At 39.2% G+C, this 19,946-nt stretch overlaps 1 protein-coding gene and 1 long non-coding RNA gene across 2 annotated transcripts in view; one reads left to right on the top strand and one right to left on the bottom strand.

Moving 5' to 3' along the window:
• The window catches only part of LOC147756132 (uncharacterized), a 26,181-nt gene extending 13,396 nt beyond the window's left edge, over positions 1-12,785 (top strand). Inside the window, exons 2-3 of the long non-coding RNA XR_015326295.1 lie at positions 5,180-5,278; positions 12,507-12,785. This is a non-coding gene — a long non-coding RNA (uncharacterized LOC147756132). The remainder of the gene's footprint in view (positions 1-5,179; positions 5,279-12,506) is intronic.
• On the bottom strand, positions 7,124-19,946 carry Vps15 (vacuolar protein sorting 15). Its single transcript, XM_022803668.2, has 14 exons — positions 18,799-19,946; positions 18,265-18,493; positions 17,106-17,469; positions 16,488-16,721; positions 15,951-16,135; positions 13,682-13,870; positions 12,481-12,755; positions 11,802-11,948; positions 10,984-11,187; positions 10,557-10,760; positions 10,093-10,407; positions 9,562-9,815; positions 8,834-8,954; positions 7,124-8,508 (listed from the first exon to the last, which is right to left on the bottom strand). The coding sequence occupies exons 1-14, from the start codon at positions 19,378-19,380 to the stop codon at positions 8,338-8,340; spliced, it is 3,474 nt and encodes a 1,157-aa protein (XP_022659403.1). The 5' UTR covers positions 19,381-19,946; the 3' UTR covers positions 7,124-8,337.

The following is a 19,946-nucleotide window of genomic DNA, read 5'->3' as shown; positions in this document are numbered from 1 at the left end:
AACTATAGACATGCACATCTATAATCACGTAAGGGTATTACCTTATGGCATTTTTTTATGGAACACATTGCCCGAGTCGATAGAAGCCTTTCCAACTACTGGCATGAACTGTACCTCGGGCGAGTCCGGAACAAGGGGAAAAAGCTTCCATCAGGCTCTCAACGGCCTGGCGGCGTATAGTGTGAGCTCGACGACATCTTCACTCTGTTCTCCTTTATAATGGCTTTATAATAACACTGCGTTGTCTATTAATTACTGAAGTAAGAAAGCTCACGGCCTTAGCGTTGCCTTCGCTAGTTTTGCATCAACAATTAAAACTAGGTGACTAACACGGCCGAATCATAGCGCAATGGCTAACGTGTTTTTCTGCTTTGCTTAGGGATATGTAATGCTATAGATTCGAATTCGCATGTGGTATAATTTGATCATTGTATCTCACGAAACCCAACCCAGGAAAGCTCATTGGGAATCGCATATGGTTTAAAAATAAAGATAATAATACTAATTGTCATTTCCGTATTAATAAATATCAAACACGCATCGGTTAACTAGACGGACTGAAGAAAACGAACTATTTTTTCAAAGTTTCTTCCTGATTTTGTCAGTTGAATGAGCCACAGTCATTTCGTCACCGCGATGATACCTAGGTTCTACGTATCTACCGCTATTAAAGCACCGTCTTGTCCTCTACTATATACAGGCTGAACTATAAAGCATCTAAACTAGTCGTTTATACTTTGCGAGTTTTAAAGAAACAAGCCTTAGACTGTTCGTTTAAAAGAGCACGAATTATTCCTTGTCTTCGAAACGTGGTGCATAGCTCCGGCGGCATAGTGCAACTTACTGGTTTGATATAATATACCTTGCTCGACCAAGTTTCTAAAAGAATGTGACGAGTTGACTCATAGCTGTACTGTTTTATTAGACCCTGTGTATTCCGGAACGAGACATAAACAATACTACAGAGTCTCAACGAACGTAGCTTACAACCGCTTCCTTCGCTGTATCGTATAGATACACGCACACGATATCTGTGTTGCCTGAATGTAACATTTAGAACTTTAACTATATTTATTGAAATTTTTCATTTTTTTCAAAATGTCATCGACAGTAGTTATCCTCAGTCCTAAATTTGATAAGCTGTTGCGGTTACAAACACTCATTGTTGCCGCTAGGTTGTTGTCCTATGAATAGGATGAAGTCTCAGATGTTTCTGTTGTTGTTGTTTGTTTGGGCGCGTTTCAACTTTAGCACAAATTGCAGACGAATCCTCTCAACATGATCTATTATATAAGGTGGGAAACCACTTTCGAAATTCGAGCACAACTTCCCAAAGGCGGGAAGAGCCATTGTAAATAATTAACTGCCCGTGTCAACTCCTATCTGTATTGGCCGACCTCTGATATGCAAAATCGTTTGTAGCCGTTGATACTTGTTTAAAAATCCATTTCAATGTTGTTGATGCTGACTGACTTTTCAGGCTTATCTAGATACTTATTATTACATTAAGGAGACAAGTGTATGTTACTGCATTATTTAAGTCTATATAGCACCGAATGCTTCTTTAAATAAATTTTGTTTTGGACCAGGTGGGCATCTATTCGAAGCTGGGCAAACATTAAATTTCGAGTTACCCACACGACCCACTTAATATCATTGCCTGTGTTTAACATATCTACGACAAATATGTTCTTCCATTTACTTTAGTGCTGTTGTTTGGCTTTCCTTATTGTAACAGTGATATAGTTTGCTGTAAGAGCTTTTCTCAAGAAAGCGTTCCTTCAAAACGTTTATAAGTTATGTATTCGTGCAGCTCCTACAAACTCACTTTTGTTTCCGTCAGTAAAGCGACAATCAGGACGAACGGGCCGTTCGTCGTTTTGGCCTAGTCTAAAAGAATGCGCTGTGCTTATAACAAGCTCGACCAATTGGGCCGCGCTCTGGTTTCACCGAAGCATAATTAAAAGTCTAAAAGAAAACGCTTACCGATATACCATCTGGTCATATGTGTCCTATTAGACACACCTCATGTACTAAGGCGTGCCATGGCTCAAATAGTTGCGACATTGATGAAATTTTATTTTTATAATTCGATACTATTAAGGTCAGCTGGCGTAGAAGGCGTTATACATTGTATATCTGCGCACTTTAACAATTCGTTTACTGCAGCTGTAACCCGTAGACTCAGAAAGTTCTTCGTTCATAAAAGATTGGGAAGACAAAATTTTTTAGGACTCAGTGCCTGACTTTGAGCACAGGTCACGCATAAAAGGTGCCGTTCGAAAGAGACAAAGGACCGAGGGAGAAAAAAGATGAATATTTAAGCTGCTGATCCCCTGCTATATTATTTCCAATGTGTGTACCGAGAAGATATTAAGTTAACACATTACTGGTTAGGTCTGAGCCTGTCTTTCGAACTGTAATAATGCTGACGAAGAAACTTTTAGTAAAACATTTTATATTCCTTAAATACAAATTTTGAATTTCAAGAATAATTAATATACTGCTTCGGATAGTTATTTTTGAATGAGTAAAATAGCTTGAGATCGTAAGAATTACCGTCATAACAACCCGTAGTACTTATTGGCAGCAGAAGAGTATATTCCTCAAATCCAAGATAGTATGTCAACGCGCTGATTAGATGAGCTGCAATTTTCAGTCACGACGATAATAACTGTGGATTCCTGTCTTTGTAAACTATACTAATCAATCATCCATCGATTGCTGCCAACTATAAAATTAAATGCCACGTAATTTCCGTGCACATACGTATGAGATCAATGAGCATTAAGCAAGGTCTGCAGGGAGGCTAGGACGTACCTCTCTGAGCTCTCCAGGCCATGTGAGCAACAGCAGAATAAACACAGTTGTCGTCGTCCTGTTTGGTTTTCAGCTTAAATACGGCCGTAAGCTTTAGGTAAGAGGTCGTTGCTCGGTGGGCACCTACAGGTGCACACACATGTTGTTGGGCTCAACTTGGGCTCAACACAATGGGCTCAACTTTAGCGATGTGAAATTACCTAGTGAGCACTAAGCTATTTGCTAGTCCGCTCCTTCGAGAGGAGAATGGCTGTCGGTGGCGATGACGTTGGTCCTACCCAAAGGCTCGCACTTGTCCCTTGGTACTCCACCAAATCTCTATCTAGAACAAATATCTTCTATATCACCTTCCGTATGTATTAACTGCTGTGTTTTCTTTGTTAAAATTATATATCGGTATGAATAATCGATTTTTCTTTATGCTTAAATACTATGGAAAATCGAAATATATCCACTTGCCGTCAAGCAAAGAGTGATACGATAATGCCCTGAGCGAAGACAAGAAGAAGAAGAAGAAGAAGAATCGTTTTTTGGCAACTATTCAATAGGCCTATAATATAGAAATCGCAAAGTAAATATAGATTATATCTTAATATTTCATAAATTCTCAACCGTTACTGAGAAAGCTACCCGAAAAAGGTACGTTCCACAATTTGCATTGGTACGTATACATAGCTTGAGACACGGAAGATCGATTTCTCAGATTCGTCGTTCCCGTCTTACTGATACCTCTTCAAGGAGTTTCGATCTCTGCCCCTCCCGTTGCCGTAACCCTCAAGGCTTCGTCAAACACCTAATACAACGCAATCCATTTGTTTTTTCTTGTAGTTTTACTTCTAGTATTTCCTGCGGGACGAATGAAGGCTAAGCTGGTTATTACATTATAATTATATTAAGTTTGCCAGCTGTTATTATCAACTGTCTATTGTCAGTTAACGCTAAATATTATATATGATAGGGTGTTGCTGCAATAATCATGGTTCGTAAGGTCATTCCTTGGATGATGGTTATTAAAGGAACAATCGATTATATTGACAGGCCTATTAGCTTCGCGGACTTGTGTGTCTTTTTTGTGTCTAGTAATAAATAGAAGCAAAGTATAGGAATGAACAGTTAGTAGAGCTTTACAAGTACATTCCACAATGGGTTGCATAAGAGCAACGCCAGACCAAAAATTTTGCCCAATATGGTTGCGGACGCGTTCTCAAAAAATTGATTATATAGAAACTTTATTTTGTCGCAGACAGAAAATGACGTCGCTGGAAAAATCTCGAAGCAGCAACTTGTGGTCTCTTTTGTTCTTTATTTTATATTGTTGTCGAGTAAGCGGCCTGTAACAACAGGTGTGAAGTAGGACTTTTATAAGCTGCCTAGTGATAGACAAAGTATAATCGACAGACTTTTACTGGATATCTTTAATCATCGACATAACGTACTTCCACATGAGTACGTTGAGTGTACGTCATACAATCCTTGATTGATCATTAAGTTGTATCTGCATGTTTAAAGGACACTGAATTAGCGTGTTATAATTCTGTGCTTTGACATGTGGGCGTCGATGCAAGGAAACATCAAACGGTAATTGTGGAATTAATTTGTACAAACGTATGAGTTGCGATGGCATCCCATCACATAAAATTTCGCAATAGTAGCAATAAATAGCACACAACATCGCTGGTCATTTGTGCTAGTAATTTGTGTGGCAAGCTGAAAAATCTTCATCGTACATACGCTTGATCTATTCGAGCGTCGTCCTACTATAATAAAGTAAAAGTGCTCCAACGGGTATTTTACCCGTTCGAGCACTTTTACTTTACACCCAGATAGATGTAATTGCAATTTTAATAAAAATACTATTATTATATACGTTCTGTTCATGCATTTTAAAAGGTTTAATTTTATTTTGATTGTACAAAAAATCGATCTGTTCAAGCTACGCGCCTTGATCATAATACAGGGTACACTTCATCACCTATCGATAGTTAGCGCCTAACAGTCTCATAGTTACATTAAGTTAAAGTTAACATTTTTCTTTTCGAAATACTTGTTATATTTGCCACGTTATATTAAACTCTACAGAATTTCCTTGAAGGGTCCTTCAAGGCTGAACTGTAGCACTGCCTTAATTCCTTCCTTAGTTTGTGTTCTTCGAACAACATTTTCGAAACTTGGAATTTAATAGGGCTCTTGGATTTTGACGGTATTATAAAACCTGTTGTCTCGTTAATACATTAGATTCAAAGAGATTTTTGAAACCCTTCGATAGAGCCCAAACAGGTAAGCATTAGGTCCAATACTTAGTCACAAACACGTAAATTAAGCCTTGATACAATTCATTGCGGTACCGTTCCATTTTCAGGAGGTAGAGGTCGAAGTGACGAACCGCTCGCCATAGATTACTCACCAAATAGCGAATGCAACAATGCTACATCGGGCATCGTGGTAGCGCTACGCAAAGGTACACGCTTCACTCAATATGGCTACAATTTCAGACGAGATGTTCTGCAAGAGTGTTTCCTAAAAATTACTCTTATAGCAGAGAAAATGATCTTTCTACGCTAACGTGATATGACGCCGAGTTCCACGCGAGCAGAATTATTTACTGCCTCATTGCCGTTATAAGTCGACGCAATGAGATCTGCGCTGCCAGAAAAACGCAGATAATGGCCTTTTAGCATTGGTGTCTTTTTGTATTTGAGACTTGTAGTATTATAAACGTCAATTATCAGAATTTGGATACAACTGGACGACGCGACATCTCATACGTCGGTTGCAGGCAGGGAATTTTACAAAGGCTCAGAAGAGGTATCATCCACGTCCACCATTCAGTCGTCTTGCTCGACGTTTCAGTAGATTGTATTAACAAGAACTTATTGAATAGCATTATTGTACCTGTAATGCTATTCAGTAAGTTTCAGTTCAGTGAGAAAATGTAATATTTATAAAGACTATTTACCGCATTTAACAGACGGATTTAGAAAACGTAAAAATACGCTAGCACTGATGGAGCGCGTGTTGAGGGGAGCCGACTACGAGGGTAAGCGGTGGCCCTGACACGGGGTGAGGGTCCAATCTCGTGAAGGTCTTTACCTTGGGTTCAATGCTCGACTGGCGTTCAACCGTGACCCCTCAGCCAGGCGGGCGGGCGGAAAAATTCATTAATCCGTTCATTCAATGACACCTTGATGAAAAGCCAAAGGAGAATACCTCCTATTTATTACATTCTCAGATAGGCATTAATCAGCAATTAATAATTAGTCTCAAATTATCACAGCATTTTTACAAACAGCTAGAATTAATGTACTGGAGTACAAACAATGTATTTATTCACACACAATGTTAATCACTGCGCTACTGACCGTTTTAGCGAAACCGCAACAGAGAAGTTTATTTACCTTTTTTGTAGCGACAACAAATGTCGTTCAGCTCTGAGAGAATTGTTATTTCGTATAATAGAACATCTGCCCGATGTCATATTGTTTTCTGTATAAATCTCTATCTGCGTCATTGAGGACAAACTATACATCAACGCGAGACAGTGAAAACAAAGTCATGCAGAGCGCCCTAAGGAAGCATCTTGAAGTACGCGCCGGCCTTGCTACAATACACAATAGAAATGGTTTATGAATTAATGAATCGCCCTTACGTGACTGCATCTTGCCTCCTCTTAAGAGAAATAGGAAAGCTTCTAGAAAAGGGAAAACGTTAGTGGCCTCATTGTTTCAAGGTTCGCTCCTCGCTAGAATGGCCAGTGATACAGGCACGACCCTCCGGTGCACGCATTGTACACGATGATAGAGCATTGGGCTATTGAGCAATAGCGTGTATTGTTTATTATAAGTATTTTAGCCCTCTAAACTAAAAAAAATGTATTTATTTATGTAAAGATTTGAACAAGATGCTGTATAGCGAGTTAACGATGTACTACTGAAGTGTCTGCACCAGATGGCATCTTTGCGCAACTCTCGTTTCCTATTTGCCTATATTATCGAATACGGAATAAACAAGTATCAAAAATATGTATATTTTACGTGAAGGCTCCTCATGTAAGCAACTATAGTTGTCTAGCTACATACTGACATTTGCCTTCTAAGCGCTGCTTCGACCTATCACCCGTTATCTATTTCACTGATGTTTCCTTGACGTGTGAAAAGCCCACATCTAGATGTACTCTCTCTAAAAAGTAAAAAAAAAAAAAAAAGCGCGAAAACGATCTTGCAGGCTTACGTTATGTAGACACGTTATGTAATGTTTAATCCATGCTAGTTCCGTGTAACCCTCAATAAAGTCAAGTAGCCTCATATTACTATTATATGCAATTTAACGATCATAGTTTATTTGGTGGACACTTTTTCTTTATTAAAATTAGGCAGCTTGTCCTGGCCATGACCATCGTTACAAGCAGCCAAAGTTTAACTCCGCCTTTCCTTCGATGCAAATACCTCATTATACTATACATTATATTTATATAACAAGCCGAGTAATGAGCACTCAGTTACAGGTTCTCTGCCGATAAACAAAATGCCTGTTATGCTAGATATGTACAGGATTCTTGATTGATAGAGCTTTTGGTTGAACAAAGAGTAACTTAGAGCAACGCTACATCCATGGGCGCGTATAAACAGGCGATTGTGCAGTACAAGGCCGATTGACAGCAGAGTATTTAAAATCACAAACTAACGTAGATAATTTAACGTTTGAGATAAATAATAACAGACATAATGTTTGCCAGAAATCTATAAACTTCTATCAGCGTCGTAAAAAGCTAGCATTTTGTTACCTGTATAGCATTTAGTTAACGTAACGTAACCCTATTTACATTTGAACGCGCTTCTATTTCTGTCCTAAATTTATTCAGGCTATACTACTAGCTGTCACTTGAATCCGTCAGGCCGAGTTGATCGTACTGGTAATTGTTACCGGCGCTTTTAGACCAAACTGGGAAGGGCTCGTAACAAAAGTGAGTCATATCAATAGCAAATGGATATAGATCTACTGTTGGCAGCAGTAACTGTACACATATATAGTTTATCCAACAGACCAGCGTACATTCATACTCAAGTATTGAGTACGAAATATTTGTAAATAAAATTTTTCACTGCTCATACTTTACCCTAAATAACGACAATACGTTCTAAGACAACGATATAGTGCCACAGTTATAATCTACCATTGCTCAGTTCAGAAATGCCCAAATTATATAGTTCTAACACGACTTCGTGAAATGTTTCAAATTTGTGTCACCTATAACATGTCATGGTCTACTCCACTTGAGTTTCTAAAGCATTGTAACTAACCTTCGAATGCATCGTACCGATAGCTATTGCAGTGACACCTCCACGGGCGCAACAGCTCTTTCTAGCGTCAATGTAGGATACGTGGTTCACAAGGCACGCACAAAAATTACATCGAACAAGCTTTGAAAAAAATGTTTGCAAACTACCCGTTGGATTTGTGGAACTGAAATTTGTCGTATATTATTCAGTATTTTGCTATGTTTCGTTGCTCATCAACTATCTACTTCCATATTTTGAGAACACCCTCTGTGGAAGTTGAAACGAGGAAGTTGCGGGTGGTCCTTAAAATGGCCAGTTCGCTCACACAGTCTTTGTGGCCGGCCGCCGCGCGGCTACCCATCAGATATTCGGATTTTTCCGATACATTTTTACGAAGTTGCTCTTGAATCACCTGCGAGCCAAAGCAGATCACGATAGCAAAACCCGTATTGCACAATCCAGTATTATACATATATATATACATATACACCATACATAATTGTAAACAACTGATTCAAGCAAGCTGGCAGAACGTTTATGATAGCCGTGTGAATTTCCTCAGCCCTGTTAGCTAACGGTCCGTTCTCGGCGCTGGCTTGCGTTTCGACAGCCCTAGCAAACAGAAAGAACTGTGTCTCATCTAACACAATACGTAATTAAAGGCAAGCAAAGAGCTATGACAACAGGAAAGTAGAGGTATCGGATACGAACCAGATACGAACACGATTAGTGTTTACCTGTGTACCATCGCAAAAGATTGAGAAATAGCTTGCCGTGATACGATCCCCATCCATTGCAGAGCCTGTCACGAGGTACGAGTTCCGATAGCCCTTTTCGTTATCAGATACATCCCAACACCTGTAGGAAATAGAAAGGTGCAGAAACTGTAGCCGATCATACACCATAGTCGTGCATTTGAACACTAGCTATTGTAACTCTAGACCTTTTCTCGAATGAATTTACTTAAATTTACATTTAATGACAACCTAAAAAAGAAGTTAGAATTCTGTGACGGTGGCACCACTCCCGAAAACGTCCTACTTATCTTTAAATATACAGAACAGTTTACTAGCATTGGATAGTTTAGCTTTTCGAATAACACGTTTTATTCCTGCGTCTTTCGAATTATACAGTTAAATCTCAGTGCATTTGTTTTTTTTTACACATGCTGTTTTTATACGTACGATGCCATTCTAAAATGCTCACTGAAAGGTCTTACTTTTCGTTTTTTCAGCTAAATAAAAATTTACTTGCCAGTGTTACAAAGTCATATGTAAAACCATGTTTCTCATACCAGCAAAAAATTTTGATCTTTTTCAAGCAAAGCCTGGGCGGGTCATGCCAAAATTAGAATACTAAGATATCAATAAATTCACATGAATATCGAAGGCTTTCACAAAAAATAAAAATTTGGAGAAGCTCGAATGTTTATTTTTATGGTGCGGTTGATATTTATTCCGCTCACCTTATCCGCATATCTGTTCCTCCTGTGAAAATGTGCTGGTCAGCTTGGCATATTCCGTAAGCAACACTCTTCGTGAATTCCCGATCCGTAAATGGCGAACACTTCGACGCCCACAAAGTCTTCGATCGTTGCTGGTTTTCTAGGTTCCACAGAGAGACTTCATGATTGCTGAAGTGGGCAGCCCATACGCTTCCATTGTTACAATGCTTTGGGATGAGTAACTTGTAAGTACGAAATTTGTACGGGTGCTGAATCTATAATCAGCACGGGAAATAAATGTATCTTTTTAGAAGCTGTGAACCCACCTAATCTCTTCAAATAAAAATACATGAAACAAATCGGGAGTTGTTTAAGGGTAATGAGCATTGATACGGTAATATTGTTAATAAAGAAAATACTGTGTTTATTTATTAGATCAACAAAGATGGTAAGAAATAATATAAATCATCTAAGTTTTGTTCCTAATTCCATGGATATAAGATTAAGACAATATGTCCGTAACCTTATAACCGTAATTGCAGAACAACTCACCTTGGCTATGGGAAGATGAAAGCGAAGGTCCCAGCACGTAATGAATCCTTCATTAGTCGCTGTTACAAGCCAGTGTCTGCTTGAATCAATAGCCATGCACATATTTAGCCCACACTTTGCGTCGTTTCGTAGGCGCCATGTCGTGCCAGGTGTTCGCAAATCCCAACCACAGATTCCGCCGTACAAAGAAGCATAAGCCATAACAGATCCACCGGCCGGTTTCACATCGACAGCCCAGCCTTCGTTCAGCGGATCTAAGCAGCGACCTGAAATAAACTGTGGGCCAGCATTTGAACCTGGCTCTAGCTTGAATACCTGTAACAAACAAAATTCAGGTTATTGTGAGACCCAGTTATAAAGTGGCGTTTGGTACGATCACGTAGAAAATACAAACGCTACTGATACATTCAACTGTGAACGAGGATAGATACCTATTTCGCTGTCACTGTATCAAGCGTATTTACCTCCATATTTCCAGAGTTACTGGCAACTAACACGCACTGCTCGCTGACGCAGTAGTCCATTGATACCAGCTGGCCCGTTAAACGATCGTACGTGTAAATAGACTTGTTGGTCATCACGCGCTTTTCCATACGTGTCCAGTCCCATAGTCTTACGGTGCCGTCAGAGGAACATGTAGCGAACACCGCGTCCGGCAGAACACAAACCTAACCAGGAACGATCAATTCAATAGTGCTAACTGGATAGATGCTGTTACTAGCTTGCGTTCTACACACCCGAAGCCAAACTCCTGCGCATAGCTTAATGCGTTAACTCAATATAGTATACGCAGCGAGGCTTGCGTGCTGCTCATCGTGGAGATTTATTCAAACCCGTAATATTTTAATGATATTCATTCAAAAGTATACTTGGACAATGAAAACCAATTACCTTGTTAATAGCGCCTTGATGCTCGTGCATGTGCGCCATCAAGGTCCCTTTTGGCTTCCAGGCTTGGGAAAAATGTAAGTCGTTCGCTTCAACGTCTACAGCTCGTAATTCGTTAACACATTGTTTTTTCTTGTTAAGCAGATTTTCTAATTGGCAATATTGTAGCAAAGCCTCACAAAGGACGTCCTCGGATCTATGGGTCTCCTATAGAAACAAGTATAAAGAAGACTACATTTGGTTATGCTCGATACACAGTTTTGAATACTATTACGTATAACAATATGCAACGACAGAGTTTATCTCCTAGTTCTGTAACTTTATCAAATGATGTTAAATATGATAAACGCACCAACAAACACTTCACTCCAGGTTTCAACAAGTTAAAACAACATAACAGGAACACTAATCCGTGCGAATCATTTTTGAGCAACATTTTCATATTATTCTACAGCGAAACGTCTGCTGACAACAGAATTCTACCTGTGATCAAGAAAAAAAAGCTAAAAAGTGTACACAAATCTGGTATCAATTGCAATTAAGGCTTGTCATAGTTTTGGCAATTCGAATTCAGATTCACCAATTTTAAAGACGATAGACTATAGAATGAGAACTCTATCGCTACTTACGATTGCCTAACAATAGTAAACATACAGTTCCGTTTCGTTAACTGTGTGTGGACAAAAAATGTGCGCGAAAAACCTACTAGACAATTAATACACGAACTAAACTATGTCACGCCGGATTTCTGCAGGTAGAATTTCGCCTGATCTACTGAAATCACGTGACCAAAGATCCCTCATACTGGTAGCAATACGAACCTTAATATTAATCTCCTTAGATTTTCCTTTCCAATTTTTTTCTTCGAGATTTATTTTGGCCAAATCTCCGGATGCTTCCGATTTTCCATAAACGCTGGCCCGTTGAATCCCGGGCACGTCCCTCTTAGCTAGGCATCCGATGATCACCTAGAAATGTATATATCTATTAGCCACTAGATAAATTTGTGTGTAATTTACCTTTACAATCGTAACTTTATCGTATATCTTTAATATAATAATTCTATATATATAATAATATATATCTATATATATATATATAATATAATAATCACCTAGAAATGTATATATCTATTAGCCACTAGATAAATTTGTGTGTAATTTACCTTTACAATCGTAACTTTATCGTATATCTTTAATATAATAATTTCCAGAGTTTATGAAAGTCGAAGAACGTATATGGTGACAACGACGACATCACCACCGTAATAGTATTTAACAGTAATGCTTTAGGGATAGTTTCGAAGTAACGAATATCGCTCGTTCGAACCTTGTATGGCTGTGGGTAAGCTGTAGTTCTTGTTGCCTAATCAATGTACCAGTTTCTACTGATGAGCTTATTCGTGTTCTTAAGGTTATTACACGATCTGCGCTGTTTTCTGCGCACAGTTTTAATAAATCATTCTGCAAAATTGCACAAGTGTAGCACTCTCTCTCTCACCTCTGCTTTCTCGATCTGAACTGCAGGACACTCCAGGAAGGGCTTGAGAAAGGGTCTTAATCGACATTCCTTAATAGCCAGCGGTACGTTGCGGGCCACGCAAGCAAGAAAATGCGCTGTTTCGACGCGGATCCAGGTATTTCGGTGCTTAAGAAGATGCAGCGCTTGTGAGAAAAGTGTGCACAGGGTGCCTCGACGAAAGAAGTGTATCTCCGTCAGAGCTGTTACACACTTAAGTGTGCTACAAACTACTGCATCATGAGAATCGTTGAATCCTATTCATAAATAGAGGTAATGAAAGCGTATGCATTTGTAGTTCCTGAACACTGTTAGTAATTGAGCATCGTTAGCCATAGTTCCATTAAAAATTTCAAGGATGACGTTGGTCAGTCTTTCTATGACATGTTTTTCATTCAATGATTGGTTTCAACTAGTTCTCAGCATGTGTGCTAAACTATACCACGGATAAGACAAAAAAAAAATGCGGCTCGCAGACGTTATCGAAACTATACGAGTTACCAAAAAGGTGTGCTTCGATAAATTAAAGCGACGAACCCAAAATCAGTGGTTGACGCCAAAAGAGCGAGACGATAGTTATCAAAGCAAGCCACATGTGCAGCACTATTTTTCGGTTCCTTATAGGATAATATGAGGATAATAATAATAGGATAATATTTTATCTTAATTCAGTTACATTTTTAACACGGTTTTGATCAATACATCTATACTCCTAACACACGTGTCGATTCGCTGCTACCCAAGGATTGATTTCTCCCCACAATGTTAGTGGATATACTAAAAATTTTACTTGTAAAATAACCATATTGACATATTATATAATAAGTAAGATCTCGTTTAATTCGTAAGTTTAACATCTTGCAATGATTTCAACACGATCGGAAACAATACGTTTCAAAAAACGATAGATGCACGCGCCCGTGATAACGAAAACATCAATACAACTAAACAGCAGTTACGCCCGCACCATCGTTCAAGGTTCGGCTGGTTGCTATCGATATCGAGTGGGCATAACGGCCTAGTGCGGACTATTGGCTAAGTTCCTTCGTATCCCATATACCTAAGTAGATAAGATACTCTGTGGAGCCATATCGAATGAGTATTAAACAGCTTGAAAGTGTATAATTTAAAAGGTGCTACGTTTTGGAAATCATCTTTGACTTTCACATGCGCCGTTGCCCACCTTGTTCGATGAGGGGCATCAAGATGGACGTTACGGTTGTACCCACGAAAACGGCTACGCCGGCGACGCTGGTATAGAATGAAGCGCGCAATTCATGATCCGCAGAGTCGTTGAGGAAAGTAATCATATGCGAAAGTAGTACATCATGAGCACTTTCTTCACCGAAGAAAACGCACAGCTTCGTTGCGCCTAGCATTCATCCAAAAAAACCCTATGTTTATTCATATATAAAAATAATACTGAAACGTGAGTCCATTTCACTAGACTGGCTTTGATCAGTGAGGCTTTGCTGTTTAGATTTAGTTGAATTATTGGAAAAGTACTGCGTATGCATTAATAGAATTGGATCAGGTGACGCTCAGGTGATCAGAATAGAGCTTGCAGTATTACTTTGGCAAAATGATTATCGATAATATTCGGTGTAAGCTTCTGGTCGAGGGCGCTTCGAAGCGTCATCTTTTCGACTTCGAGATCTGTGCAATAAATGCAAGGTAAATATACGGTATGCAACGTGTATTCATTCACTGCAGCGACATTTTCCAACGCTCAAGTCGTCTCGATAGACGAATAGATTATCCTTGTCGTTTCCTACACTTGTGTTTGTACCACACCGATACCTGTGTCAGCGTGAACTCACACGCTTTTTAGGACAAATATCTAGTTTATTTACGAAAAACAACAACAATGTTTGTTGAGGCAGACATATATTGTACGTATTTCATCACACATTTATTTCGTAGTTACCTTTCGTAGCTACTACAAATTCAACATAGAGAAGGTCTATTGTGAACTTTGAACGGGGGTTAACCTTTCATTCTTAGTTTTTACCGGCTCCTTTTTTTTGAAATGGAATGGATTTATCTGCTAACATTTTTTTCGACTCAACAATTCCATCACGCCGAAGCTCAATACATCAAACCGGAACAATTCATCATTCCGAATCACTTTCCTGGTTTCAAGCTGTTCCATTTTACGATATCCTTGTGATTTCCCTAACAATTTCTGGTCGAAGCGTGAGGTGTGTGAGACGAAGTCGATTATAAAAGGTATTTAGTTATTTAAGCGCAGAATGTGGTTCGATGCACTGGCAATAAAGGATACTGGCTGCCCTTTCGTCATTGAACAGGCATAATCATTATTGAGCGATAATCATTATTTTAATGATTAATTTGAAAGTTATTACGTGGTCGCTTGACAATGTTACATAAGCTAGAAGCATTTTGCAATAAAGAAAAAAAACCAGCTACACCGATCACATTTCGGACTCACGCATTCTTGTCCGTTTAGCTACGCCCAGAAAAACCTAGTTCATTTATTATTTCAATAATATCGACAATCAATCGATTATTAATGTGATTTCAAGAGGTTAAGTAACTGCACGCTTCACAAACTATTTCCATAGAAATGTGTTTATAACTGTCAGAAAAAAACTTTGTAAGGCGTATCTGGGATATGCGTTCGGTGGGTTATGTTCGTCAACGGCTCTTAAAATACCATAGTTCTGTGGGAAAATTTTAACATGTTATAAATGCTACTATGTTGCATCTTAGATGTTATCAGACATACAATGTTAATCCCAGGGCTACAACAGGAATAATTTTGCTGTTCATTATAAACGTTCTGAAGGTTAGTTATTCTAGATTTCAAGGTCCAGTAGTTTTAGGATCTCAATTCTTATAATCCGATCCTTTGCTACAAGGCAAGATATTCAACACTACCATCCATAGGGCAAATTGAATTTTATACCAATTGAGGTAAACCATTTTAGACACATGTTGAAATTATTTAAACTTTTGTGAAGTGGGCGTATCTGAAAATGGGAACGCAATACCTGAGAAGAAAAATAATACATAGAAAGTAAAAGTCGCTAGTAACTATTATCTACTATAACACCGCCGTAATCAGGCTTGAACGCTTGGCTAACCTAAAACGCTCGATTTCATCGAATCTACCTTCGGCATTCCTAGCATTCGTTAACTACATACTTGGGAATTACGATAAACGGTCAACGTCCAGTTTCACTTCTATACGTTTGATATACGTGTAAAAAGTCGTGTAAGTTAGCCCCCTATCCCCGTGGGAAATGAGTTTATCGTTTCCAGAGAGTATACATAACAAGGCGTCTTGTTAAATAATTTTGGTAATAAATAATTTTTAAATAATAGTTTTTTTTTATATAAGTTTTAAATAATAATGTCAATTGCAGTCGCCTCATTCTGGAATTATTAAATAAAGTTAGTTTACATTCGTTGTGAACAGATTACGGTACCTTTTTCCAGCAACATTCTCTTCACTTGATTGCAGTGATCTGAAATCAAAGTGGCGACGATGTTTTGTACAGCATCATGAAGTAAGCCCAGTTCACGTTCATATGAGGAGCGATACAGGTGCTGACTCGATACATCCTCCTTAGAGCCAACATCTGCGCAGTTCAAATGACTTGTCTCCAAAAAGCTACCCCACAAATATAAACACAGAACAAGATCATAGGTAAATACCACGTCATCTTCAGACTAGGTTAAGAGCTACCTGTAAATTCGATTATCAATAGGCTTTAATCACGAAACAGAGGCAAAGCCGGCAAAAAATAGGCCGCGTCAATGAGTTACGCACTTACTCTTTCGCTACATGATAGCAGTTAATTTAAATGACTATTTATGCTGTAGATCAGCTAGACTTTTTACTGTTTATACATATCGCACATCGCTAAACCTCATCTCAATTTTTTGTACAGAAAAACGCGAGTGACATCCCTTAGTTCCTAGAAAAAAACCAAAACAAAAAAAAATGTCATTCGATATTATACCTGAGAGCCGTCTCAGCGAGTCTACCAAGGTTGGCGGCTAAAGCAAGACGGACAATATCGTTAGTATGCACGGAAGCCTTTTGTAGCTCCGGCATGATGTACTCGACGAAGACGAATGAATCTCCCATGGGTACACTTTGAATGTAAGAGAGGCAATCAGTAAGCACATGGATCGCTTCAGATACTACTTGAGCCGATGGATCCTGCAGCATATGAAGTACAAAGGGTGACAATCTGAAATGCACCGGAATATCCTCACTTGAATATATCAGGTACTATATGCTGATAAATTATAGGTTGACTGCAAGTATTTAAACGTATATCAATATAATTAAATGAAAATTGAGCTTTTAGCTTTCTTGTTTTCTTCGGATGTGTTCCCTCCCTTAGATCAAGCGTATTTGTACTATACAGGGGCCAAATGACAAGCACTTGCTCGTGGCATCACGAATTCAACGACTGACTTAAATGTCTCAGAATATACAAAATAACACCAGAGCGAAAAAATAAAACATGTTTCATCAAGGAGGCACTGAAACGACTCGACGCTTACGGTAGGTGTCTGTCCACCGAATATGTAAAAAACGAAAAAAGCAACCTCAAGTTGCGTCTGCTTACCTTTCTAGTATCACGAATGGTGCTAGCCTGCTTGCGCAGACTTTAATTAATTTCAGCCCAACCATTTTAGCGGACGAATGCTTAAGGGAACGTAGCATAGCAGTGATGAAGTTGACAAGCGCCAAAACCCCTTCTTCGCTATCGGCTATTTTTTCCAGGAATACCTCGTGATCTTTGAATAGGCGGAAAATTTGCGAGTCAGGATGTGACGTATCGAGTGCATAAAGTTTGAGGTAATCAAGGAGACCGGTGAAAAAGCACGACGGAAATATTTGATTTTTCCGGCACATGTCGAGGTATTTATCAGCAGTAAAGCGTTTTTGTGGCTCACGCTGAATCATATGAGCCGCCAACTCGCGAATGCCTGAAAAGAACAAAAACGAGCTAAATAGTTTTGATTAGTTTTTTATTACGTTTATTAATGCTAAGCTGATTTAGTAATATTCCACTGACTAAATGCTTGTCATGAACCTTTAACTGCAGTTTGAGGATTCTCATCCCTGCTTTGCGTACTCGCTGCTGACGATGAAAAAAACATTTATCCAGTACTAAATTTTACCAGTGCATCAACACATCGAACTTGTCGGTTCATTTCAAGTTATGCCCAAAAAAATCGCTACCGAATTTATTTACCTTATCTATTTTTCAACAGAACACGTCTTACTAGCAGTAGAGCCATAATTATCTATTATTAAATGTAAGAACAATACGTGGTTGTGGCCAGATTCCTTTTGAATGCTCGTAAAATACATAGACAATCGCTTAAAAGTATAAATACAGTTTGAAGCAGCATAGTATCCCTCATAGTCCGGTAGATGTTTGTTTAAATTCATTATTCACTATAAAGCACTATGTTTCGATTCCAGTACTCTTGTAGATATAGAATTATAGCTTGCGGCTAAACTTAGGAGCTGAAGTTCAGCGAGAACGCCCTAGAACAATTAAAGATTTAGAACGCAATTTCGTTCCTGGAGAAAGTGACCTACAATTTAAATGTATTATACCATTTGAGATATTTCGCGATTAATGAAATATATAAGGCGTCATAAACACGCAGTTAATCCAAGTACACTACTAATATTTTAATCTTTTTTTTTTTCAATCGAATATGAATGCGTTATGTGGGAACAGAGATGTCTTCAACAGTGTGCTCACTTACCCTCATCCGAAATCTCCTGTAGTTGAGGCGGTCGATCTGTTTCACCTTGTTTGTATTTATACATGTCAGATAGTTTGAAAGGAAATTTGCCGTCGGTAAAGAGCTCAATGAATACACATCCAAGGGAAAAGATGTCCATGGCGGACGTCAGCTCCGCACGGGGCTCCTCTAGAATTTCCTCTTGTACCGTTCGGTGTCTGTAAAATCGTTCCGGCGCTATGCAGCAAACCTGTAAATAAAACGACACAGAGGATTGCTATATTTTCATACTTCAATACGACCAGCGGTTTACCATTTAGTGACAGAGCAAAGTCATAGGTCCTATAAAATAACCCCTGGAGGCAAAATGTTCGATGGGAAATTCGTGCGCCAACCTTTCCGCCTTTTGCATCATGTACACGCATAAGATTAGTGACATTTGCTAATGCTTAATTGCATTGAAAAATTTGCCCAGAATATTAGCTATTTATTTTCTAGCTGGTTTATTAGTAGAAGAGAAACTGTCAAGGTATTAATTTTTGTTTCTCTAGTTACCTGTCGTCTAGACGTGTCGAAGAAGTAAAAGAATTCTGTTGGGTTATCCATGGGCATCATAGTTGGCTTGAATGAAGCGAAATCGGTAAGAGCGACCCAATTCCACCCAGTGACCAAAATGTTCTCAAGCTTGATATCTCCGTGACAAACTTCAGCGCGATGACACTGCGCCAGCGCACACAACAGCTGAAAGGCAATCCACTTCTTTTCCGAAATTGTAAGAAATGGCCGAGTGGACACTCGATCATATAGTGAGTACTTCACGAACTGTCTAACCAGAATAGCCGACCTTGCAGAAAGGTAGGTTTTTGTGAATGGTAAAGCGTTTGGACAGTTTTCCAGGGCGTTTCTGATTTTCTCGATATTTTTTTGATGCGACTGAAGTGGCAAAGTGTTGTCCTGAGGCAGGGCTAGTACTTTGACAACTAACGGATATTGACAATTAGCGGCGCGAACTTTTACTGTCTTGAGAAAGCGGGTTGAGCCCAAGTTCAACTCACGCTGGTATTCTGGTAGATCCGCCAGATATTCGTCAACTGAATGAATCGTTGACGGCGCATAGCTCACGAGTGTATTGCCCATTTTGCGAGTATTTGTAGTAGTAACAAACACGCTGTTACAGGAGCACTCCGATGGACGGATACGCGTTTCGTCACCCTTTACAGCAGCACCATGCTGCCCTCTCCATTGGCTGTTGTCATATGACGGCAATACTTTAGCGAAACGATTAGGCCGTTGTTTTTACCTCCACCGTCAGTTTCGATGGCTCGCTTCCTCACACAGAATGCTTACACAGTACCACCTATGCAATTCCTCAGATGCACTGACACAAAACACTAACGTTCGATATCAGTTGAAGCGAGACATAGTAGTTTGTTTGAAACACTCACTCACAACATCAGCCAAGATGGATAACATCTAAATCCCAGCTGATTTTACTGGAATAGCAACACAACAACTTTCTGTTGAACGGCTGCTGCCAGTCGCGAAATTCAAACGAGTGGCAACCAGGCGAATGCTCGCAGCACATACCCTCTGTCTAAATTTGCTGGCCACAGCCAGACAATTTTAAGGTAGAAGTACACCGCGCAGTCACTGTTTTTGGTAGTCACACCTTTTAGGATTTCAACAGTAGATTTTGTGCGACG

This window comes from Varroa destructor, unplaced genomic scaffold (genome assembly GCF_002443255.2).
Source record: "Varroa destructor unplaced genomic scaffold, Vdes_3.0 BEIS01000004.1, whole genome shotgun sequence".
NCBI lineage: Eukaryota > Metazoa > Arthropoda > Arachnida > Mesostigmata > Varroidae > Varroa > Varroa destructor.
The sequence above is the reverse complement of the archived record's forward strand: the minus strand, read 5'-3'. Positions and strand labels throughout refer to the sequence as shown.

What these genes read in the sequence shown, in the direction of transcription:
- Vps15 (XM_022803668.2), bottom strand. Translation starts at nt 19,380, where the DNA reads ATGGGCAATACACTCGTGAGCTATGCGCCGTCAACGATTCATTCAGTT. An exon ending in CCATTCGTGATACTAGAAAG is followed by an intron (nt 16,722 to 17,105) that starts GTAAGCAGACGC and finishes GGTGCATTTCAG; the next exon opens with ATTGTCACCCTTTGTACTTC. An exon ending in GATGCCCCTCATCGAACAAG is followed by an intron (nt 12,756 to 13,681) that starts GTGGGCAACGGC and finishes ATTTATGAATAG; the next exon opens with GATTCAACGATTCTCATGAT.